At 38.9% G+C, this 27324-nt stretch overlaps 1 protein-coding gene across 1 annotated transcript in view; it reads left to right on the top strand.

Moving 5' to 3' along the window:
- pcdh11 (protocadherin 11) overlaps positions 1-27324 on the top strand; it is a 202619-nt gene that overhangs the window by 102501 nt on the left and 72794 nt on the right. The window contains exon 7 of the mRNA XM_082555733.1: positions 17989-18048. Within this exon, the coding sequence (XP_082411859.1) occupies positions 17989-18048 (60 nt within the window). The remainder of the gene's footprint in view (positions 1-17988; positions 18049-27324) is intronic.

Raw genomic sequence — 27324 nt, 5'->3', positions numbered from 1 at the left:
ATTCATGCATTCATGCTTGTTTATAGTGTAAAATGTCCCTGCAGTGCAATCCATATTCAAGCAGGCCAGCTGTGAGGCTTGCTGCAGCACTTGTCCATTTAAGCTCCAAAAAAGCCAGATTGTTTTCTTGGTTTTTCAGCGTTCAATTGCTTCTAAATAACCCTTGATCAAATCTTTACATCTTTTCAACAATCCATTACACTGCTGACATTTTTCATGCATAATGTGCATAACAGAGATCTCCAAGTGGCTTCTCTTTGGCAAGGTGACAAAAATGCCTTTTTAAAATGTAGACTTTCCATAAGAATACAAAAAAAGTCATCTTGTGGGCAGCTCAACATCATTTTCCAAAGAAGCCACAGGCAAATTTTTATGACTGAGAAGACAATAAGGTGAAAACTGCCGAGTGACCCTCATGGGATGTGTCTCTAGCCCCTTCTGTCTTCCACTTCTAGATTTAGAAGGGACTGGAGGGGTTTTTAATGCACAGTCCTCACACAGTCCAGTGGGACTCTCATCTTGGGAATAGCATGCCAGTTTTATAGAGCAGGGAGTGGCAGTGGAGAGAGACAAGGGTCCTTAGAGACGCCTGGATGTTTTCCATATTAAACTGAAGAGAACACGACTTAAGATCTCACTAGTGAAATGACTCATTTTCAATGTGAAAATGCCAGTTAAATGATATGGAAATTAGCATAATTATGGAAACTGTGACATATCTAGGTCTGTTGTTGGGCTGAGATTTTATCCCACTTATACTATCCTACTCCCTTTCTTAGTCTCTTTTTTCACTTCCACGCCACCTACACGTTCCTCTAATCATTTCCCATCCTCACTTTTCCCCTGGACCCTTTTTGCACCACCACCCTTCTCACTAATTCCCCAACCTCTAACTCCCTGTTTTCTCTCACTCACTTCCTACAGAGAGTAAAATATCCATGGGCAGTTTAATCACATTAATATGAGCAAAGGATGTGAGGTAATAAATCGCTTCTTTCTCTCAATGAGCCATAAGAGGCGGTGATAAAAAACAACTTTTCTGTTGTTGTGCGCTTTTGCCTTGCAATGTGAAAAGAAGCTGTGTTTGAAGTTCAGATTAGTCTTCAGGGAGTCCCACCTATTGGGACTGTTAACCTTTAGCCATTCAGCCATAAAACAAGTGAGTTCCATTAAAATACATAATGCATGAAGGCCGAGATTGCATGCCATTGATCAGCACTTGAATAAATTGAGTTGAAATCTTATTAACATAACCAGTTACACATAAAGTGAGATGAATAAAGTGCACTATAACACCTGCAAAAATTAGCTACCATCAACCACAGTTTGTGATGGTTGAGGTGGTCAGGCTAACTGAAGCTAATTTAAAAATAAATTGTAATGAGCTATAATTCCAGCTATTTGTGCAGTGAGATGCTGGAGTTTTAGTCACAGTTTGTTTTCCTTTTTTTTTTTTATCTTTTTTTTTAACATATTAGTCTGGATTGAAATGTCCTTTTTCTATACAGTACACACTCAGAGATCAGGCTGTGACCCTTTCTTCGATTTAATTCTGGAAAATGATTCCTCTGTATCACGACAGCAGAGGTTCACTTCGAGCAAGTAACACCGTTACATTCTTTTTCACCTTTTACTCTCTGTGTAACTAGAAATTGTTAATGTTTCATTGTTGTTTATTGTTTGTTCTTTTGGCTGGGTTTGAAAAGTTACCATGAGATATGCACACGAGCTGTTTAGCGCGGTGCAGCGTGGCCTCCAAGGCAGCTTTGACTCATGGCGCCTGGCTGCTTCAGATGTGGTAACAAAGATTGCTTCCCCCTCCTCCCCCGACAACCACACGACACTCTTTAAAGCATGAGCATGTTCCTCCTTTTAACGCAATTAAGAGATGGCTTGTCATCTTGACAGGTTGCCTTCATCTCCTTAAATGCGTGCATGCTACAGCAATAAGTCTTTACGGTACTGAAACACCACATTACTTTTTTTTTCACCATTTTTGTTTTCATGTCTCAGACTCCCTGTCTCTCTTGTATTAGGAATAATTGGGGCAATTAATTCAGGTGGATGCCCATTACGCCATATGTGTTTTCAGATTAAGTGCGGAAAAGGCTCTGTCGCCTGACCCCATGCAGACTAGGAGATGACCCAAATTGAAGCATGTTTCCTCCCACCCAAAGCTCCCCCTTCCCTCCCAGATTTCCCCTCCGACACCCGACATCCCGACGTCCCCACCCCCCTTCCGGTCCCATGCCAGCATCTCAACAACAATGCCAGAGAACGCCCGCCAATGGTGGCAGCTCCTTAATGAAATAGTAATTGTGACTGTGACTTGCATGCATCAGTTGCTTTCCTGTTCCGTTCTGTTTCATTGCACAATACAGACAGGAGTCTACTGAGTTCCAGCTTCGTAATTTCATTAATGCTCAGTGTTGCACCTCTGCGCATGGTTTGTTTTCATTACTACTTTACATTAGCCGTGATTGCATTGCCTTATTGTTTGCAGACGTAATATTTTAAGACATGCAGTTTATACATAAAGTCTACCGCAGAGTCTACAACATGTGTCTGTTGTAGAGTGACAAATAAAGTGTGGTATGCAAGAAGCAAGATCGAATATTGCCTAAAAATTGGCACAGCAAGTTTTCCGTGGTATGGTGGTGGTAACAGCTGTTCAGAGAGACACGAGAGCATGGAAATATTTAAGATCAATATATCTTTGATTTCACTGGGAGTCTATAATGGGCCTACAATTGTACGCTTCATTACTGGACACAGGGGCCTAGAGTGCTGACCAATCCCACCTAATGAAAACAAATGCACTTGCAACCTGAAGAAAAGAAACACACTACACTGCAATTAACATTCCACTGTCATTTTGTATGAGAACTGCGGCTGTAGTATATCCTGAACGGCAGACCTAGCAACTCAAGTGTGTCATTATGTGTGGGCAGGGAGACGGAAAGCCAAAAAGTGCTCTAATTGCAGACTTCTGCTGAAACTAAAAAACAGATTCTATCTATCTATCTATCTATCTATCTATCTATCTATCTATCTATCTATCTATCTATCTATCTATCTATCTATCTATCTATCTATCTATCGTTACAGTATTAAACTATTCTTTCATGCAGATGTTCATAAATGGTAGTGTCGTTCATCAGAGCACAAATGAGATCAGGACTATTATTTCCAAAGTGCCCATGCTGATCTGACATCAGTTTTAGCTTCAGATCATGTTGAAAATGGAAGAAAAACAAGGACATATTTAGTGATCCTAGATCAGCGTACTTTCTCTGAGGTGTTTGATGAGAGCAGCTCCAGATTAGATTAGAGGCCTTACCCTGATGAAGGTAATCCATCATCTTGTAAGCAGGAAAGAAATTATGACAATTTAGTTCCAGCAAGTCTGTCAGAAGCTCTTAGCTTTTAGTTTCTAGCGTTGCGTAACTACAAACAGAATAAAGAAGTACAAATGAAGGCTGGTGGCTCGACATGTTTTATAAAACTTGGGGGATTTTGATTTGTGACCATGACAGAGATTGAAAATACATCATACGCTGAAAGTACCTCTTTTCTCTTTCCTGCTTTTTGTTTCTCTGTTTCACCTTTTGCCTTACCACTGCAGGCAAAACAAAATGCGTGCCGCTTCCATTTCATCTGCTAAACTTGGAGATAAAACACGTATAAAACTGGATGTTTTTTGAATGTTTCACCACTTTATTCCAGTTTGTGAGACGACAACGTCTTTGAACTTGATTTCCCCCCCAACGGTGCAAGTGCTGTGTAGCCCATGAAGTAAGCCTTCTTACTGGGCACTGAGGGAACGAGCTGATCAGCCTCTCAACACAAATCTTTTGTTTTTGTTATTCATGTCATATTTCTGTCAGGTGTGGCAGCTCATCAAGCTGAAATAATGAGGCCACATTCCATGATTAGTGACAGACTCTTTAGATATTTATGTGACAGTAAACTGTTTCCTTTGTCAGACAGTTGGTTCTTGTCAGTATTTCACCAAAGATCCTATTTTCTTTTTTTAATTATTATTATTCTTATTATTTGTGTTGCTCACAAGCAGTGGCATTTCTCACCACAGCACTCCTTTTGCAGGACTACAATACCCCCTCTCCCCCGTCTCCCATAAATAATTAAATAAATAAATAAATGTATACTGTCGGTTGAAGTCATAAATCCAGAAACCACTTTATAAGTGGGCGTATTAATTTAATTGAGGCAGAATCTGTTTTGTGACATGAAAGATTAATGTGGGTGGAGAGTTTTAGCAGCTTAGGAGTTTAAATGTTTATGCATTTTTTGGTTTTATAATTCCTAATACCCATTAAGTGACATTAAATAATGTAATTTGAATAGCAATTTAAGTATTCCAGGATGACGTTTTACTTTGCTCCCGCGGCACAGTCGTAGCATAAGGTGTTTACTGCTTGAAAAACAATACCTGTATATCTCTGACACAGCACCGTTATTACGCTTCACACTGTTCTCAATTAGACTGAAAGTATGATACTGATAAAGGTGATCAGTGAGTGTCTCAAACATATCACAAATGGTGTGGTAAGAAAAGCCAAGCCACATATTTATTCAAGTGAATCCAAAAAAAGTGCAGGTTTTGGATGAACTCTTTGTATGCTGCCTGCACAGACAACAGCTTGACAGTTGGTTTCAAAGAACATCTCAGCACCTGAAGGGAGGTGTGCAAGGAAGGGGAGAATCACAAAAGTGGTTCACTCATGCACATCACACTGTTCTTGTTTTTATTAATTCCCACTGTACATCTCTGCAGCACTTAAAACAGACTTTAGCTAGCACCCTCTAACTCGCATCAAAGTCAGCACTTGTTTATTGTGTCAGCTTTAGTAATAGACATTTGCCCAAACAACTGACAGTAACATTCCTTATGCAAAATAGGCAAGAGTGAATTTCCATTGTTCTCGCTGTAGGGTGGTACTGGTTTCGCATCAATTTACAGGGGAAAGAAAGGAGATTATGAAATTTCAAATCTGAAAACGGTAAATGATATAGAAGAAAACCCTTTGTGTCCACACAGATGTTTGTTTGGATAGATTTTCTCTAGTTCTAATAATTTGCTTTGCTGTTTTACAACACTTTGCACCCAGGAATTTTCTTTATAGGTGACAACTCCTGTTTCAATAATAGCTGATTTGAAGCTGATCCCTTCATTTTGCCGCATATGACACGTTAAAACTTAATTAACTCTCCGTCCGCCATAATGAGGAGTGTGATGTGTGAGTTGAGTGCCAATAAGGCGCAGTGGGGAGAGCTCGGCAAAAAAAAAAAAAAAAAAATCACACTAATTTAAATAATTGACATTATACATGCTGTGTTGAATAAATAATTAAATAAATAAATAACACCTCTGGATCATAGCTTGGGTTTCTCATTAGAAGGCAAACTGTGCAACTCCGTGCTCAGGAATGAAAGTCAAGTGAAGCAATTGCAATAATTACAGCAGCAAGAAAAGTCTGTGCCTGTTGGGAAGGGTATAGGGGCTTCATGGAAGGCAATGAGGAGGGAGGCGCCGGCTGTCTACAGGTGCCTCTGATTAAGGGTAATCTGGCTAGCCCTCCCCTTTTTTATCTCTGCAACAAGCCCTGCTGCTTCTGGGTGCCTTGAGCTCCGTAGCTGCCTGGCGTAATGAGCTCCAAAGCCACACAGTAGATGCCCTGCAGGACAGTCCCTACAGAGCTATAATGAGCACTCCAGTGTACCAATTCGTGCTCCCCACCAAGGGGCCCTAGAAGCCAGCCTTCATTCAGACATGGGTGGGCATGGCTTGTTCACCAAACCTTCAATAGCCACCTTTCACGTCAACTCCCTTTCCAAGGTAATGGCATCCCATCTGGACTTAGTGTGATGCCGTTGCGTGTGTGGTATGAGGAATGGCAACATCGAGATCGGAGTGTAAGTCAGAGGCGGCGATAGAGATTGAGCTGCTGCAAAAATAGAGAGGAGGCAGGACATCAGAATAGAGTGCCAGGTAAAGAGTGAGGACAGCTGAAGTAGCTGGGGATAGAAAAAAAAAGGTAAATGAAGGTAGAGGGATAGAGAGTACTATAACTGACAGATAGAGTGAGCATAAGAGAAGGAGCGGAAGGTGAATTGTAAAATGAGGGAGCTGCCCAGTTAGATGGGAGACAGAGGGGTGGAGAGAAAGAGAGAGGAGTATCCTGGTATAATGAGGTCTATGGAGGAGGGTGGGTAAAGAGAGGAGGGGGTGTCAGAGTCCAAGGTGAGATAGTGGAAGAGCAGGAGAGTGAGAGAGAGTGAAAGAGAAAGAGAGGCTCTTTTGCCAAACAGCGGTCCCTCTGTTGGTGCTGGGGTGTATCTGTGTGTTTAAGAAACTGCACTGCTGTGCTTTTGCTCTCTTAAACAACCAGGAGGTAGGTGAGAGGATCGACGGGCCTGACCACAGAGCAGGGCTTTGAAGCTGCCTCACGCTGCGAGAAACTGTATTGGATTTAGAGAGACTGCCTTTCAAAATGAAAAAGCGGAGAATGAAAGACAAAAGAAATGGAAAACTAAAATAGAGAAAATATTACAAGAGAATAAAAAGAAATATGCATTATGCATGAAGTATTCCTCATACATGCACTTTCTGCAGTTATCACTAAAAGATTAGCATAACAATTAACATTTTATAATGGCCTACATGCCAGTAGCAAGATGGGGATGAAGAACATGATGTGGGATTATTCGCCATCATTATGTGGCCATAAACAATTTTCAGGGCTAGGAAAGATTCTGTTTATTTTTCAAATTAGTTGTCTTTTCCATCAAAGCCTTGTATTTTCCTGCATTTTGCATTTGTGGATGTGCTTCTCTGCGTGAACGCCTGCGCGTGTGTGTGTGTGTTCTAAGATGTTTGTGAAGTCCACAAGTAAAAAGGCCCTCATCATCTTTCATCTGTGCTGCATTTATTCTACAGTAGCAGTGCAGCAGCTGTTGCAGCTATATTTTTTTCTCCTTTTTTCCCCCTCCACACGTATTTTGTATTGCGTATAAAATCTTGTGCATCTTCAAATAGCACGTTGTCAGATCACCAGTTGTACCTACTGGCAACTGAAAAGAATACGTTATCATTGTCTGAAGAAATACGCTTGGGAGGAGAGTAAGTGTACAGCATTGTATACAGATACACAATAGACACCGTCAAATGAGTAACTTTTTTATACTACAACAGCTACATCTGTATCAGAAAGGATTAGCATGGCGGGAAGGATTGGACAGTGTGTCTTATTTTAATTGCTGTGTATTTTAAATAAATTCCCAATGCTTTTCTTCTTGAATAGAACCTCTGTGGGGACAGAAACTGTCTTTTCTGAATACGGTTCCATATGGGAATAAGGATTACATTATTATTATTATCTTGTGAGGGATTAAGGATTTGTCTCATTTTGTCCCAGTGAGTAGTGTTGCCCTGCAAAATACAACTAAATCACAACACAGTGTAACAAAATACATATACTTAGTTTTATTTTTTTAATAACAGCGTCTCATGCATGGAAAACCAGTAACATTTTTCTAAAAAAGATACTGAAATTAAAAACGACATTCGGGCTCTGTTTTCAATCCATCATAGAGGACAGATCAGTGAAATTTCCTGTTATCTAAATGCGCAGCTTGACATTTTATTTTTGCTGTCATATTATTCTGTGTTACATCAATGTCATCCTATTGTTGGGAACACGTGATAAAGAGCAATGCCAAGCAGTAGACGTGTCTATATGAGAACTATGCAACACGTTTTAGCTTAAGAATGGAAGGAGTGTTCGCTTTCTACTGCACATCTAAAATGTACACAAATTGGTATCATTACTTGTTTCACATGGGTCACTTGGCACCAGTGCAGTATTAACCGAGAGGACACCAGAACAAAGCGCCGCCCACAGCCACAATTGACCTTTGGGGTTCTGATCTCTTAATGTGTTTCTCTGTGTTGGTGCTGATAAAGCTTTTCTTTTCCTCTGTCCAAATCTATAAAGGTTTTTTTTTTTTCAAAGATGCTGGCAATGCGAAGTGGGAGACACAAATACCCTCTCCATTCCACGGTCATAATCTCTGCCTCTGCCATCGATAGCTCTAATAGGTGTTTAGAAGGCCTTGTATGTGTCTCCATTTGATAGCCTGCTAATGGTTCGACATGTCATTCAGAGAAAATGTTTTGTGTTGAGTGGGCGGGATGGAAGCAAGATCAGAATTCACCACAGGAGGCCTTGGCTGAACAACTGAAACATGTAATCAAAAGCCCCCCAAATAAACCCCAACCCCCAAATCTTGTAAAACAGAGTATTTTCACTAAGTTAATCTATATTCCCACCTGAAAGAGATGAAAAGATGTGCATTCATGCTCAAAACACCCAAGTTATTTTGTTATGGCTATCTGGTAATTGTCAGGGCAGCCTCTTTTAAGAAAGTCCCTTTTAAATTATTGAATCTGCCAAACGATTCACTGCTACATTTAGTCACTAATTATGAACTCACCACCCCAGCATAATACTGTGTTTTTGTGTATTTGACAAGCCATGTGTGATTGTATGGTGATTCAAAAAAGTTTAAAGCCAGTTCTCAAATGTACACTTTGTACCATGTTAGATCTAAAAAGAGAGACGTTGGTGTCAGCGATGTGATTAGCTTCAGTCCCAGTTGGGCTGCAGAGAATGGAATACATTAGTTGACTAGTAGATATGTGAATTATATAATATTAGATTGATGTGTCCAATTGGATTTAAATGACAGTTATATTGTGTCTAAATCATATTTAAAACTGAGTGTCATATTGGATTCACAAGAGCAGACAGTCTCCCATTGGAGTACCTGCCAAAAAATAGATGAATCTATGAGTTAATTCTTAATCATTGCGAAAATGGATTTTAAAGATATCTGAAGTCTCGTCGTGCAATTTTTAACATTTTTCATTTCTTCGGTTGTTCATTAATTAAGAATTGTTATATATTTTTGTCCTATAATAGTCACATTACATTTTACAGCAAGAATTAGTTCGGCGGAGCACAGTAAACAATATATATAAATATAAACTGTAAAAACAATATGACTTTTTGACATTCAACACCACCATGGATTAATTATATCCTCTTTCCCAGAAAGAAATCCATTCATAATACTTTCTGACTTAACTCTGCCTTTTACACCAGGCTTCAGCAGCCTGCTGCTGCTACTTGGCCACAGAAGTTCTCCACTGGGGTTTAACGCAACCAATGAGATTATTTATGCTTGCATAGCAGCTCTGTCTCTGAAAAAACATGTTTGTATTGCTAAAACCCCAATCTGCCTACATGTCCTGGTTCATGTGTGGCCGTGACTCCCCAGACTGAAGGTTTGGTCGAGGTCTCTCTTTCTGCTAGTAGTGTGGAACACATGCCTGGCACGACCAGTGCCATGGGGGGAATGGCACACAGCTGGTTTGATTGGACTCTGGCCTTAATCGCCCATGTCTCTGCCATCAGCGCTCAAGGAGCAGTAACACACATGTTAACTGTGCTCATACAAGGGAAACTGATTGGAGCCTTCTAGATTTATTCCTAATCAAATACTGAATTGTGCCCAGACAGATAAAATGCTGGTGTCGCTTTCCAAGTCTGGTATCAGTGTCTAACAAGAAAGTTTGGGCTAGGTGTTCAACGAGCTACTTTGCGGTCTCAATTTTTCAGCAAATGAAGGGGGCTGTTGTCAGAGAGCTGATTGTAGGGTGCAAAATACTGGGTGACAATCTGCGTGTCAAGATAAATACATCTGCTCCTGAGGAAATGCCATTAGCCATGCATATTTTAATCCTAAATAACTGTTATAAAAGGTTGCAAAACAAAAACACAAGGATCTAAAAGGTCAGTATTGAGCAGCTTAAACAAGAGTAGACTGCTCATCTAAACGAGAGCATCTCACCTGTAACTGATGAGAAGTGCAAGTTGGAGACTTTGTTTTTAATTCTCGTTCCTCGGATGTACTGTTATGCATCACATTTATCATTCTGACCTCTTTTGTCAAACAGCAGTCAAATCAGAATGCTTTTTTTAATAACACATGCACTGAATAATATAACTTGCTAAGATGTTAAATATTGTCATTTATCAAAAAAGCCATTGCCTGACCATGAGAAGAAGTCAATAACAATGTGTAGCTAATGTAATTTTGAATACACTTAATGCTCTGCTTAGCCGACTAGAGAGGGGACTGCAGTAATAAATCGGTTGACTGTTACTGATAAGCTTAACAGCAAAGCAGCATCCAAGCATTTGAATGAGGGCATTAATGGTTGTTTAAAACAGGAATAATGAAGTGACAACAGCAGTGTTGTGTTGCCTCTTGCTCTTGAGAGGAACGTCTGCCAGTGGAGGAAAATGGTGACTTGCTTACTTCTAAAGGACATCAGCAGAGAAGTAGTACTTCCAGTCATCAGAACTTGGCGAATACTTTAATTGCAAATGACAAAAACAAACAAACAAACAAACAGAAAAAACAAAACAACGTGGCCTCATTTCAGCATTTCATTTCATTTGTGTCAACAGCTTCTCGTGCATGCGCACAAACTTAAAAGCGTACGCACAGGGAGACCACTCTTAATCTTTTTGACGCACACATGTGGATGCTCATGCACGTTTGCTTGCGAAATACACATAGAAGCTCATATGCAGTGCACAAACACAAAGCAAATGTCCTCACAAAGTAGATGAGCTCCATTCTGTGTCGAATCGAAAGCATCTGCAAAGCCAGTTGCTCTCGGCCGTGGAGGCGTGCATCAGCCGGCAGAGGCGCCTGCTTGGTGTCCCAGGGTGGCTCGCGTAACACTTGGCCTGCTCCCTAGCCACTGCCGGGATCAGAAAGGCCCACTGCTATCATCCGGGCGCTGGCAGCAGTGAGGCTAGGCTTAGAATGACAAATTGGTTTGAGGGAGTGAGTGAGGGAGAGAGCAAGCCAAGAAATATACTTTGAAGAGAGAAATGCATTCCGGGTTTCGACAAGCATGCCATATTATATGGTCAAGTGTACAAGTCTGACTCCTGCCACGCGGATTGATCGAGATCCCAAAGACACTTAAATGAGGCGAGGGTCTTTCATCGTGACAATACCAAAGAATTTATCTTAGAAAGTCACCCAAAATATGACTGGATTACAGAGCTTTTCAGCATGCGGTCTCTCGTCTCGTGGCCTCAATTTTCATTGAACTGCCCTTTTATTTTTAGCAACAATAGTTTAGTAGTATTTGCTTATGTTTCACAGTGTTGGAAATGTAGAAATTTCTAAATGCACATTACAATATTTCCAACTTTATCCAAAGAAACCCGAATTATTGTGTAAATCAGGATGTTTACATACAGAAATGCATTTCAGATAATTGTAGAAATAATCTGAAAAAAATATATGTTGTGTAATACATGCTAATGTAATTTTCTCTGATGGATTATTGATTCAGAATGTATTACTTGCTTCATATTTCAACAAACTCATCATTGCCACCATCATCAGTGATTACAGCCAGTGAATGATGCTCTGTGTTTATGGTTTGGGAGAGTTATTCTTTTCAAATGAAACACGCAGGGAAAAATGGTGGTTAGTGAAATGTTATCTTTATTTTGGACTGAAGTAGAGCATGAACTGATATTTAGCCACTAAATATTGCATATATAATACATGGCATGTATAGCATATCACTATTACAAGTATCAGCTTAAAAAATTGTGTGTCTGTTTTCTGTATGATGGTTCTGAAAACAAAATCTCCTAATGCAAAGTCAGAGCAATAAAAACAATATTAAGCTTCTTCAGCATATTTTAGATTATCGGAAACCCACATTCGGTGAAATCCGACTGTTGTTAATCCACAACAAAACTGCATTTGTAAAAAAAAACGTTCAAAATTATAGGGGCAAGAAAATTCCAAAATAAATGGGGAACGGTGCAACTATTGACACTGGCAAGCTGTTTAATGTTGGAGGTGCACAGCATTCTGCTCAGCCCGAGGAGGAGACTGCGTACGAACGCTTTGCATATTCAAACAGGAAGTACTTTATTTATCGCGTGCAATCAAATCTACAATTGACTGTATAAGGGATAATCTAATTAAACATTAGCACAATTATCGGTCTTGGCCAATTGGATAACTGACTTATTAACTAGTGTTGTCTTCTGCTGTTTTAAGCAATAGTTGTTTTAAACAAGCAGCTTTGTAGGTTGTAATTACATTTTCTGCAGGCTTGTTGGCACCTTGGTCAAAGGCAACCTCCTGTGTGGACTCCCTCATGTAAATAAGAGCCCCTTTCCTTGCCAAAGCAATCATGACATTGCACTGGTGTAATGCTAGGCCTGCAAATAAGCCATGTCAGAAGCATACGCACAAGACACCGGATGTAGCCCTCTTGAATTCCCTCTCTCAGCAAACTGCAGAGATGCACCATTTGGCATCTCTGGAATTTGGTTTGAGGTTGCAGAGTATTTTACTTTTGTTGTCAAATTGCTTTGCAAATGAGGCCCACTCTGGCACGATTTCAAAGAGCTTGTGCTATATGTGCAGCTTCCTTCAGGCACTAGTTTCTGAACCTTCATCATTCTCTATGCATATGCACAGTACTGCGCTAAGCTCACATGGAAGGCTAGATAAACATGCCAGGCTGGGAGGAAGATGGAAGGCAGTATGCTTATGTCTTGTCAGCCTGTCTGTATGTTGATTTTGTGTTGTTCAACTTGACTGGCATGGTCTATCTAATAACATGGCAGGTAGACAGTACGAAAGCCTCGTAGGTTTCTACCCATTAAAATGATATTCAATCATTTTTGATGCGCTTTTTTTTGCCCCAAACCACGCCTTATAATGATTCAAGGTTCGAGCGCCATTCACATTGAAATGTTGTGTTGCTTGAAGCCACATCAAAATAATTGTTTTGATATGTTCCGTTTTTGACTTGGCAATGACATTAATAGGAGGTGATTGTACAATGAGGATAAAAAGCATTTTTTGAGGTATGTTGACTAAATTTCAGCCATGAATCCCCTGGCTCACAATTATACGTTTTTAGTCTGGGCATCATGGAACAGCCATTGCTTTGAGATACAAGTGTTGCACATATTGCGTGTCCTTTTGATTGCATGTCCAAGTCAGCCACTAAATAATAATGCAGGGATTGAAACAAAATAGCCCAAGGCTCAGAAATTGCTAATGAACATCACCAGGGTGCAGCTGGGGTTGCACTGTGTGATAAAGGCATTGAAACCTTACTTCATGTTTCAAAGGCAAATAATCTGTGGTCGATTTCTTTATACTCCAAACATCTGTGTCACTGCCTTAAAAGTGTCGGGAGACAATAAATGTGCACTAAGGAAAACTACAGATGACTCGCTAAAACGAGATATATATTCCAACGTGTCATAGTTTCAAGTGTTAACTTCAGCACTGGACATCTTTATGGCATATGTTTCTGTGGACTGATAAGCAGTGGAAGCATGATCTCTGTCATCACAATATTACAAATATGTGTTTTATACTTGTTACATTTTCTCCTTTCACTGCCTGTCTAGAACTATTCTCACTTTGCAGAGAACTGGCAAGCAACGGGAAATCCGTGGAGAGGCAAAGAGACAGAAGGCAAGAAAAAGAGAATATATTTGGTGCTATGTGCTGCAGATCAAAAACGTGGCAGTCACATGATCAAAGGCATTTGATAATCCTTGAACTACAATGCTCCTTTAATCCTAGCGAGAGAACTATATTTTATTGGGGGAGGAGGGCTGAAACAATGTTGGGGTGACAAACAGAGCTGAAGAAGCAGTAACTAGCTGGTAGAAATACAGTTTACTAAATGTGGCACAGTACTTTTGTGGGAGCTGGGGAAGAAAATAGTATAAAGCCTCCTTGTGTGGGGAGAAAATGGAGGCTGAGTTGATGGGACTAGAAACACAAATGTGCCACAAGTCAGTGTCCACTCAGCACTGAATAGTGCTCTTGTTTTTTTTCACTATACTTGTTGGGGAAGTTGGCTCGGTGAATGTGACTAGACTGCCTTATACTACATCTGCCACACAGAAACAGAGTGCAAGCTACACAGGGTTTGGGCTACGACTTCTCCCAGTCAAGTTGAGTTTCTGGCTAGTTCATTTTCCTGAAGATTCTTTTATACATATGTTTAAAAAATTGGATGGTTTACAAAAATATGCTATATAATCAAATGGCAGAACAACAACATACCAAATTGTATTTATTATTTATTAATTTTAATTCATTGTGAATTTACATATGATATATTACACTTTTAAAAAAACCTATGCAATTCTTGAACTGCAATATTTCATGTTGGGTGTAAAAGCAGCACCATCCCTATAGAGCCTGAAGGTTTTCACAACTTGCAAAAAACACTTGTCCACAAAACATTGTAAAGAAATTTGAGATTTTGTTCAGGACTTAAAGTAAAGGCGTCCAAAGAATTAGACAACTCTGTGCACAAAGGATCAGGCAAAAAACACATATTGAATAGATGTGATCGGTGAATTATCAGGCACAACTGCTTTAAAATAGATGTCGCTCTGTAGTGAAAATCATTGCACAGGCTCAGACACATTTCTGAAAATCATTGTCATTAAACACAGTTCATCCACTAGATGAAAGTTAAAGCCAGGAACATTATAAGAGAGTCTATTGTAACACTATCATGAAAGAATCTGGGGACTATTTCTAATCTATATATTATACAGCAGCAAAGCTGAGAGTAGAAAAGCTTTTTTAAAACCTGAAGTGACATCCACACAGAGAGCGATTCACTCATCCATATCACTTTGAAGTTAATGTAGGTGCAGACTCTGGTTGCCTAGGTAACCCTCTAATGCATTTACTACCAGGTCATATGTCAATCAACAGTATCCTGCACTTTTAGCTGTAGTTGCTTCAGTTGCTCACCTCAAATCTGAGAAACGTTGACTTGTTGAGGTGTATATGGCTGCTGAGTGGAGTTTTTTATACCTTACAATGCAAAATAAAAAAAATAAAAAAACATATTTTTTAAAAACTTACCCATTTTCTCAGAAAGTTGTATATCAAAACTTTTTTTTTTGTTTTTGCAAGAGCATGATCCCGGAGCCGAAGAGAAGACGTAACATTTTTATCACCTCACACCTGAAAAGTTTTACTGAAGCTTTACTTGTGTTCAGTGATGCACATCTTCTCTTAAATGTTTTTTTCTAATATCACACAAGATTAATAGAGACAGAAAACATATAAATGACAAATAGTTATTTATGAAGTCTTTTATGACAAAAGATTTCAGATTTTTATTATTATATCTTAACAGGCACATAAAAGCCCATTTTTAACATTCACCTTTTTCAGTTCTGTTGTTTTTTTTAAAAAAAAAGACAAAGTAAAAATCAAGAAAACTTTCATCTGAAACTCTTCAAAGTATGTTTGTTCTGAAGAAATTTAAGATTCCGTGTGGGAAACTTTCAACAGAGAAGCAGACAACTCACAGGTCCACAGCTGGCACTGTCATTACTATAACCTTAGACCAAGATTGTGTTGGACTGTGAAAGGAGTAGCACACAATGTACATTTTTTGGCAGTTTCCCACATGGAATATCTTTAAAAGAAATACTCCAGTGACTTTCAGAAGGCAGTCAGTCTCATTGTTCAAGAACCATAGAACAACTCTCTGTCCCATGCAGCTTTTTACGCACATGTTGGTAAAGTGAAATAAAAAAAAAAAGAGTATGTATTTATAGCAAAAACAAAAAACCCTTTTAAATAACAAGTATAAATATTTTGCATATTTTTGTTTTCATTTGTCTTTTATGCAGACTTTTAGCGGAAAAACTGTGCGACATTTATTAAAGTACACAATTAAGACTTACACAGTTTGTGAGCTGCTGAGTGAGGCTCCTAATTTATATGATGAGAGTAAAGACAGCGAGATAGAAATAGAGCTCATTCTTAGATTTTATCAAAACATTTCCAAGAAATCAGAAAGATAAAATTGTCTTATATTTTCTTCAGAAACTGTAATATATATGTGTGTAACATGCGCTCTCTCTGGGCCTCATCCTATTACAATGACCAGCCCATGCATGGTGAGAAGACAAAAACATCAATATGTGGCGTAATCCAAATCCCTCTGTTGCAAGCATTGTCAATAGTCTTCATTATCAGATGCAAAATGTCCCAGACAAAGGTGAGTTGAAAAATGACAGTCGTTTTTACTTCCATATGTTTTCCCTTATCACCTCTCTACTCTACTGTCTCTCCTGTAACTGTGCGGAGATGAGCTATGAGCTGTTTGTCAGAAAAGCTGTACAGTTTCCATGCTGATGAAACACTAATGATTATTATATAGATTCAACGAGTGAGTTAAACTAGGAATTTATTAGAAATGGCATGAGTGAAAAGTGGTGGTTAGCTTTATTGTTTTTTTTACTTTTTTGCATTTGATAATGTCTCTTCTTTAACAGTATTTGTACTTCCAAATTAAAGTAGTTGTTAATTTGGATCACATATTGTTTTGTACAAATTCAACAAAACAAAACAAATAAATAACTAAATGCTTTTGCATAAACATCACATTGTGTGTTCAATAGTTTTAGCATATTTGGCATTGGTGGTAAAGGGAATATTTTCCTGAATGCTTTGTGTGAAATTTTTGCAAGTCATGCCTTGATTAATCGCCAGTATTGATGGTGTGCAGAGTTATCTGTACATTGCAAACACTGTGGTTCACATTATAATTGATTGGACTCTCTTTTTTTCTTTTTTGTCACTCTCCTCCTAACTCTACAATATCCTGTAGAATCTAATATTCACAATTTTGGAGGCAGTGTTCAGAATCAAGGTCATTCATTTTCCCCCACTGGGAACATGCAGAAGGAAACTCCATTTCCTGCTCCTACCCACAAAGAAAATAATTCATGTTTATTTGTCACATCAATTAAGATATCATGGTTATATTGCCTACTCAATCTGTAGGGAAAATTTTGTCTACTAATTCCATCGTCCCAGCAAGGCCCATTTATTCATTTATATTTCATGACCTGGTGTTTACGCTACAGTGAATGCCTGGCTGATTTTTTTTTTCTCCCCTCTCTTAGTTGCCTTGTCCAGAGAGGTGTTCTCCTTCTACGTTGCGATGAAATATAGATGTTAAGAGTCTGGAGAGTCGAGTGTCTCATCTGTCCTAGAGAAACCATAAGGCAGCCATTAATAGTGTCACAGAGCATCAGACGTACCACAGGCACATAATTGGAAATGAGGACATAACTGAAAGCACCTGCTTGAAAATCAACAGGGCCTTCCCACGAGGCAAGCCCTCGGTAGATTCCAAAAGAAGTTTTCCGAGCCCCTCCGCTTCCCTGCTGGTTCTGTTTCACCCATTGCTCTTTTTTTTTTCATTTCTCACTGAGGTCAGCTCAAGATGGCTTATTGTTTTTTCTTTTTTTTTTATGATGGCATTGTGAGTATGCAAATACTTTGGATCTTTGCATAATCACAAGCAGCAGGACCATCTGTTGTTGGCTTGTTGACTTACCTTGTGTCTGCTTTTAATGGTGTTTTCTTGTATCTGAGTGATGTATTGGTGTATTAACAATGTGATAATCATTTAACCTCAAAAAATGCAGTCGGGCGTGTACGAAAAATCCGAACATATGTTCAGCGAAATCTTCTGACAAAGAAGGATTTATAATCTTTGAGCAGGGATAGAAATAAGGGAACACAAAAACAAATAACAAAAAAAATCACTCCGCTCACGTTATGTCAGATAAGACGACGCTGTCAAGATAGAGATTTAAAATGTGACGCTTGACAAATGTTGTGATCTTGGCTTAGTGGGTAGTAAAGAGTGGGAGTTAACCCCCACTTAAAAACACAGCAAAAATACTAATAGCAAGGAATAGTAAATAAGATGAAACTTTATGCAAGGATATGCCTCCAATGAAACATGTCCCTGATAATGTTTTTTTTTTTTACTAGAACCAGAGCCAGACACCAGAGAAGTCTTTTAACTCACCGCCTCCCATTTGTCCTCATAAGGTAAGCTCCAGTTTGCTTTCAGGCAAGGAATAAACAGCATTATGTGAAATAATTACAGATATTTTAAGAATGCGATGTTCTTATTAAGCTGTGATTCTGTGTCTATTTGCAATTTTGCATTTGTAAATTAGCTGCATAATATGTCAAGACCCTTTTCATCTTCTCACATATCTGATGTTCCATTCACCATATCATTGCAAGACTCTTTGCCAAATGGTGTGCAAAATGAATTTGTTTATCATGGGTTCTTAAAGAAACTATTTTCATTTCCAAGACAACAGTTTCATCTGTTTTCTGTTCTTCCTCTGTGCGTTCTGCTAATCGTTCGAGATTTATTTAACATGAAGCGAGAAGGGCAAATTTATTCAATGCTAATTAGTCTTGTACATGCACAGTCAAAGTCATCACTTCACTGTGATGGTCTCAAGTCGTCACCACACACTGACTGAAGTCACTGTCCCCTTCAACCTCTACTCCTGATGCGTGACTCTTGCAAATGTGATAATGTGCCATGCAGTGAAATTCGCGCAATTTCAGTTCACTTAGCACCAAACGTGTCAAAAATGCCTGTGTCCTTTTCTGGATGAATGGGCGTTATGGCTGAGAGTGGCTTATTGCAAGAGTGGACCTTGGTAAAAGGAGCCCAATAGATGGAAGCTGTCTGACAGGCTGTCATCAACTGTTCAAAGCCTAACACCGCTCTACATCCCTAATGCACAGCTAGCTGTCTGAAATGACTTTGGTGGCATTAAAATATGCAGACAGTGGTCGGACAGTAAATAATAACAAAATATGATACCCGTTTCTCTGCTCTGTCACTGGAAAATCACTGGAAAAAGTAAATTATCTGCATATCTATCATTGTAGAATAAGAACGCACATCCATGTAAGGCATGAACTTTTCAAATTTGGGTTGCTTTTGGTGAGAAATTACAGCGTGCCGTAGCTCTAATGGGGTGTTACAGATGTGTTAATGTAAGAAGACATCACTTTCGATTGCTCCACATACTATGTCTACGTCTTGTTTCCTCTGGACCCCATACTTCTCTCTCTTTCACTCTTTCCATTTTTACCCAGCTGATCAGGGCTGATGTAATGGGGGAACACTGTGGGTTTGCGGATAGTGTTATTCACGTTTTAGCTGTTAGCAGCTGAACATAATCTCCCTCTAGTCAGCTCACATTAGTCTCCATGATCCACACCAGCCCAATATGTGCAGCGAATGCATTGGGCCAGCTGGGGTAATTTAGTATGTCAGTCAGTTCAGGAGGCTGGTAAAATGAGTAAATGGCTGGATATGATTTATATGTAAAGAATATTCTGATTATAATGGCTCTCAGAATAGAATATCCACTGGCTTTTTAAACTTCTCTTCATCTACATTGTGTGCATCCCCCAGATAGATAGCGAAATGAACAGAGGGCTTTTAAACTGACTACTCTGTGATTATATTAAGAATGTGAGAGTGAGAGAGCGAGGAGAGGGAGGAGATCGGGTGCCCGAGCACTAAGTATATATAATTGCTTCTTGACACATTGGCCAAATTCTGCAGTGCCAGGATCTGAGCGAAGATGATTAACGGCTGTCCAAGTGGGTGGGCACTGCAGGTCGTTCAGGGCCTTTGGTTTCCATAGTGATTCTAGTCTAAAGGCCATATATTGCATAGTGAATATCCCAGAGGTCCACACATTGTTAAACTACAATTATAACTCACATCAAGAGCATTGTCTGTCCACCGCAAACTCTCTTATTCACCCACCAAGTGTCTTGCTGCGTTTTCCCTCTGCTCATCATTTATTTTCTCTTCTTATTTTCTTAAATTGTCTCCCCTAGCTGGCGAGAAGATAAAGAGTAAAAATTTTGCATTATGTGAATAATTGATGTGTGGGCTCACCTCAGAGCATCATCACACTACGGCAGTCGGGGTAAGAGGTGAGGGTAAGATCATATTTCTGACATGAGGCTTCAGGCTACAGAAAATTGTTTCACATGGGTTTTCACAAGGTTTTCCTGTGAATCGACAGCGTGAATAACAACTCCTCATTATAGCACAACAGGGTAGTAATAAAATGTGAATAGGGATGCACATGCTTGGTTCTGTACATAAAGTCATGTGCGTCTGACAAGCTATAACATACAAGTAGTTCATTATAATACGGTTCTTGGTATCTGAGGTGGCTGTGTATAATAATGTGTGTGTAAGCATGCCAAAGTATGTGTATGTCTTTGTGAACACCACAATTTAAATAGGTGACAGATGGAGAGGACAAGGGATGGGGGTGGGGATCAAGCACCTCTGACAATATGGGGCCTGCACTGCACCTTGTTCTTGCCAACTCTGAAATAGCTACGGTAAACTAAAGCCGTGTGACTCCGGGATGCCATTTCACAGTTTTGTTTTCCTCGCGTTTCACAGTTTTTATTTCCACAAAAGACAAACTCTCTTGTGAAATGTCACCTAACAATGTAAAGGTTGAGTGATGAGCATGCGAGAGAAACACCTTGCTTCTTGAAGGGTTAGACTTTATTCTGTGAAGTTTGACAAAGACATGAATGTAAATGCGCTGAGTGTTACAGATAAAATTCTTAAGACATACAGTGTGCAGGAGCTTTTTAAAGCCAAGGAAAGGCCACCGAATAAACACATTTCAATGGTGATTCACTCTGTATAATAAAAGGAAATCCCTCAGGCATCCAAACAAAAGGCCTGTCATGCAGCAATTAAGCTTTGTTATTTGCGTCAAGCAGACTATGGATAAGTAATGTATCTTCCTAAAGATGTACGTCCACATCCTCGCACATGCAAGTGCACGGGCAAACAGTCAGTCACTCAACTCCAATTCATTTGAGGTAAATGTAATCTCAGAAGACAAGCAGCAACAACCCACGGCTCCATCAAGGTGCCTGGGGTTGCATTGGTGGCCATCGTCAAATAAATAATGCTTTGTGACTGAAAAAAAGACAATCCAAAAGGTCATCTGTGACCTCTGGGACCAGTGCTGTGCAGCATCTGTCACTAGCAAGCACCGCATGTCTGTGTCAAATGGCAAAAGGTATGTGGTGCAGCCAGCCTGCCATGTAATGAAGGGAGTAGGCCTCTATATACATAACATCACAGTCACAATTGTATTAAGAGGGCTCCACAGTATCCTGGCTCATCTGCAGGACATCTTCTACGCACCATAGTATAAATGACAGAATGGAAAATTATCTACAATATTATTAAAAAAATACACTTTTCAAGATCATACCTGGCATATCAAGGAAGAAATTCATGTTCTTTGGAAATCTAACTGAAAAAAAAGGATAAAAAAGTATTTGACATCCCCTTAATCCATTTAATCGGTAATGAGGTTTAGGTAACTTTCAGGATGTTAAGTGAACAATGGCTATCCTCTCTGATGATATTTCACTTGTCACATAATTTCCGTAACAGCAGTTAATGGTATCAAATATTCAGGGTAAAATGATGAAGAAATATATAATCGATGCTTTCCTTTCAGCCAACTTACAATTCTCATATATCTGCATCAGACCACACCTCCGTGTGGAACAAATCAATAATATTCCATTTCTAACCAAATTCTTCTTTTTGTATGGTGAAATCCGATCTTTATGGACACAGTAACAAATTGGATATCCCCACAGTCACATTGGAAAAAGAAACACAAGCTCAGAGACAACATGGGTTGCTCTGTAAAAGAATGTACCATGCATATTGTTTGACGAAATTGCGTACCACACAAATTTCATTCTGAATTCTCTCAAAGTGCAAATGAGGCTCACTTCTGTTAGTATATTTCCCAGATCCCCTGCACTGTACTCTCTCACATGCTGGCTGTCCTTTCCTCTCACTCGCCACGTATCTCCCTCCCCACATCCAGCTAAACCAATCAGGGATTTGAGGGCCTCGCCTCCAATCAATTACGACCCAAATCAGTGCAGAGGCCTTTGATATAGAATCATTTGTCAAATCAGTGCAGATGGCTGAGGGCAGGTACCCTTGTGCTATAGGCCATATCCATGTGGAAATCTCTGCTCAGGGTGGGCTCTCCTGATGCTCCCCAACCTATTAATGGGAAGTCATTTTGTGCGCCAGGACTGTAGTCCAGCTGCCTGGTCTCCTAGATTGCTAGTGTTTAAGCATCTTAGTCAAACAGAGGATAATAGCAAATGATTTGAACTTTGTAGGCAAACGGAATATGAATCTCATGGATCCTACTTGAAGTTTTCAAATGGACTGTACAACGACTACAAGAGTACCCGTGTATTTTAAAACTCTAAATTATCACATGCAACTAGAGCAGGGCGATATGGCCAAAAATATTTATCACGATATATATTTGAAAATTTGCGATAACGATATAACCGACGATATAATTGATGCGAGACAAAATACAACTCCACAACATTACTAGCGCAAAAAGACAACCTTCCATTTATTTTCACTTAAACAAGAAGCTGGTTTTTATGTACATTAAAGCTTTATAAAAATGTAACAGTGCAAATGCAAATTCCTTGCTGAAAGTTTAACCAAAAGGCATTTCCAGTAGAAATGGGCTGACATATCCTGAGCATAACCATGTATAATATCCACTGAAGTTAAAAAGAGGTGCTTTGCAACATTAAACTGCAGTGTGCAGTACGCATTTTTCGGACCATAAGGTGCACGGGATTATAAGGCACATTAAGCAAAACAAAGCAGTCAGATAAATCAAACTTTATTAAACTCATTCTTCTTGCTTCCTCCACTTCTGTACCATTGATTCATTAATGTTGAATTCTCTGGCAGCTGCTCTATTCCCATGTTGTTGCAGTATATTAATGACTAACCTCGTATTGTGGATGGATTATCTCAGTTGTTCTCCTGACTGAAGTTTGGTCCGTTTACAGCATCCTGCCATGCGATTGCATTTGTTTCTAACCATGAAGAACCTTCACGTTAACTTTTATAAGTGGAAAAGTGTTAGTGTTCGTCCTCCAGCTTCACTGTTTATGTTATGCTAACATAGCTGTGTCGCTAGCGATCACGTAGCACATCATTATATACCAGCTAGCCCAACTTCAGTAACCCTACAAACGTCACTGCTGTTTAGTTTCCTGTCTTCATTTATGTTGGAAGTGATAGCAGAGCTGTACGTTTGATTTTTTTCAGAAATCTCTCAGTCAGAACATGCAATATCATGCTTAGGTAACTAGCGAAACTAGCGAGCTAACTTCCGCTAGCTTCCTGCTAACTTCTAACTCCGTTAAATGTAATAACTTTTGTTTTCATGGATGCCTGGAAGTTAAACTTCATAGTTACACCTGGTAAAGCAGCAATGCTGATCGTTTTATTAAAGATGAAAGAATTTAGACAGTTTTTAACTCTAAGTGATGCTGCAGTGTTGTTTGACCTGAAGTATACGGAGTTTAGGACCCAGATTACTCCCAGATTTAAGAGCATCTTAGTCCGACAAATACGACAATAACAACGGCCGCTTGCATGTTCTGCAAAAAAATGTGCTTTGTTGTGTATCTGACGGACAAACACCAAACCAGTTCCACATCACGGAAGTTGCACCATTTTTACAAACCAATTCTGGTTCATCTGTTTCACTCAACAATCGGCCATGTGCGTATGAAAACAAAGGCACTGCGCATGCGCGTTTTACTCCCATTCTATCGCGATATTTCATTTTCCTATCGTTGCCTAACATTATACCGGTATTACCGTGAACGGTATAATATGGCCCAGCCCTACATGCAACCTGCTGTGACAAAATACTTTAGTACATGAGCTAATCCACTGCAAATGGTGCCCCAGAAATACCAAATAGAAATTCAGATTTTCATCATGCGAGTGCTGTTTACTTGTGCATGTTCACTTTTGAACAGTTGAAGAGAAAACTTCTGAATACAACTAAAACTGAAATACAGCTAAACCTAAGACTTAAATACACTAATTCAGATTGTGGTAATAGTAACTTAAGGTCAAGAGTTCCTGTTCACAACCAAATTTTAACCAAGCAATAGCAATATATAATAGTGAATAATCAGACAATGCTTATCAAGAGAAAAAAATATAACCTAAATATATTTAGAGGACATTGTGAGTGTGCCTGTCTCACCGGTGCTGTTTGATATGTCCTCCTTAGGAAAAGGCAGAATTAAAAACATTATAAATACAATATTTTCAGTGTATTTAAGTTCATTTAAGTGTGACTGGGCTACTTTAATAAGCTTGCCAAAACTCACCTCCTAAAAAAGTCTTCAACCTTTAGCCTTTGTTTCTTTATACTCTTATATAAAGGGACCTTGGGTTTCAGCAAATTCAGCAATAATACATATAACTAAATAATTATTATCTTTTATTGTTTTTGTTTTGAAAACCCAACATATTTTTAGAGCCTCTGTAAAGCTCCCTATAACTTCTTATAGTGATTTATCATAGCCTTCAGAGTTTCAAACCAAGTTGCTTCTTCTTAGAGTATCTCATGTAGAATCTTGTCTCAAGCGATGACATAGTGAGCTCCTTTAAATACCTAGGAGTTTTCATTTTTACGATCTTGCACATTTCTAATAAGATATTGGCAGACGTTAAACACGGCATCACAGGAAGCTATGATGGATGGTCATTGCGAGATTGGATCAGAACTGCCATCTAAACCAATCCTCCAACCTACCACCACCTACTCTTTGTGTCTAATCTAACACTGAGCATGATAGATGGTTCTGGAAGCCCTTTTACAATGTGTAAAAAACAATATACATGTAAGTATATCTACACATTTTTACTTATATCATGTTACAGAATGAAATTCTGTTCTGTTGTAATAAATAAAAACTCAAAAGAATAAAGATAAGATAATACAACCCTAGTCTGGTCATTGTCATCATCATCATCAGTGACATTTTATTCTCTTATATTTTGTGTTCCCACCCGTTTTTTTCTTTTTTCCTGGGCATGATTAAAAACTCTCTAAAATGCACAGAAATGTTTTTTAAGGTCTTGAGGTTTTGAGCTATTTTACAAGCAGTAGTTTTCTTGGAAACCAGTTGCAGAGTTTGGCGTCATGCAATATTCTTTGCACTGTGAACATCAGTGAAACAACAGTTTCCAAGGATTCCTTGTGCCAAGCCAGCAGCACTCATCTGTTTTTTAAGGCACTTTAAATACTAGATTTTATTTGGCATCATTATTTAAGGATACTTGTAGCTCTTTCTATACTTTCTAATAACTGCTGCAGATGTGTTTGAGGTTTTAAGTCCCTAATATGCAGGACTATGTAGCAACAGTCAAAAATGCGAAGCTCCAGCTGTATTTGCGGTCACGTCTTTTCCTTGGTAACCGTGTCTTTACAGTTAACCTTGAATTGGAAATTATATGTCCAATCATTTGTATGGCAGTAGAAATAACGTGATCTCATCCAATTGTAAATTTGCTGTGTAGTCTCTGGTTTTAATTATACACTTTCACTTAAAAACAGTGCAAATACTGTAAGATTATGCAATAACATATATTTTTTTAAATAACTGGGCAATTTCACAGGGTGTAGTTTTTTTGTTTATTGTAACAGCAATACTGAAACAAGACATTGTCACAAATTGTCATTAGGCAAAAGCTGTGTTGTTAGGCTTTCGTGTTTAATGACTTAAAAACAGCATTATAGGCTTCATTAGTTAGCACGTCGGTGCAAGCTAGATTATCTAGGAATAGATTTGAAAAGTTAAAGCAAACATAACTTGTGTCCTTAGGTTATCTGACTTGTCAGAAAAGGCATTAAATAATAAATGATTAAAAGAACATAAATAAATGTAAAAAAAATATCCTCAAAATCCAGCATGTTTAATTTATAGCTGAACATTAATCACAAAATGCTCAGCATTCAGCATTCACGGGTGAGGTTTAAGTTATATAAAAAAGCTTCTTTTAATGATTTTATTCATGAGAAAAGTATTATTCAATGCCTTCATGTTTCAGCGATGTATCCTTGCTAAGATGTATCCTCCCTAAGATTATAAATCAGTGCAGTGCAGTGGGATGTCATGGATGCCAGCCCTCAGTTCTCTGTGCAAGAATAAGATGAGTTCCCTCTAGTATTTGATGCACATTGAATATGTCTTCAGATCAACACAGCACAACTGTTTCCCTGGCAGACAGAACAAAGATCACAGAAATCTGAAATGCAAAGTAAACGTTAAAAAAAAGAAGCACAAAAGCAAAACAGCCTTACCCTAAAAGTGAGAGTTTTGAGCACTGTGAACACATTTTAACCCAAAACTGCTCCTGCAGCAATCAGCATAATCATCAGCCTGCTGCATTCTCAGATAAGATAGTGGGTGCATTATCTGTCCTCCAGTTTCACAATTTTACTCATCATACAAGCAACACTTTCACTGTAGGTGGCAATCAAGCTGCATTCTTAATTGATGTTAATATGTCGCATGTTTTTGGGATGTCCACACTTATTTATTTTATGAAGTAATTATATTACTTGGAATTTACACACTACTAGTAAACACACACACAAAATGTTCAATTAACAAGTGTTTTGTCAAAAATATCCCATCATACTGTGGGAGATGTATTCCTCTGTCTCTTTGACTTTTGTTTTAATACACTCTAGTTTGTGCACCATTGCCAACCGTGTGCACCACTTTGTTTCCACAAAGTGAAAGCCAGCTTTTGTTTTCTCTACAATTGTAAAGGAGATATATGCGTGTGTATTTATATTATGACACTGATTTCATGATCTCTGAAATGCTTGATATTACTTAAGACAGAAGAGAATAAAAACCAACAAATGAAAGAGGAAACCGCAGTTAGGAAATGATTACAAGCATGTAAGCTCTCTAGGCAAGAACAAGCTGCATTGCTCGGGATATTTTTCTCACCCTCTGCCTTTGCATATTTCACACTGGCATATCTTTCGAGATGTAAGTCATACTGAGAGATTTGACTCTGCATGCTAAAAAGGCATAAATACAGGGGAAAAAACATAACCAGCAGATGACCTTATTACACTCAGTATGTAACATGCAGTAGCAATATTGCCTTTATTTGTCATTATTACCACCCGCAATTACTGTGAGTAGGAGGAATATTAAATTGACAAAGAGGGCCTCTGACTAAATGTTAAGGAGCCCTCCTGTCATGTGAGACACATTCCTACTGTTCTGAGTGGGCTGGTATGGCTGTGTTTTACTACTTACGGATATTCAATGGAAGAGCACAGAGCGGGTCTTGCTGTAATAAGGCATTTACCAATGCAGAGTAGCACTGTGCGCTGTGAG

This window comes from Aulonocara stuartgranti, assembly GCF_965226115.1.
Source record: "Aulonocara stuartgranti genome assembly, chromosome: 2".
In the NCBI taxonomy this organism is placed as follows: domain Eukaryota; kingdom Metazoa; phylum Chordata; class Actinopteri; order Cichliformes; family Cichlidae; genus Aulonocara; species Aulonocara stuartgranti.
The sequence above is the reverse complement of the archived record's forward strand: the minus strand, read 5'-3'. Positions and strand labels throughout refer to the sequence as shown.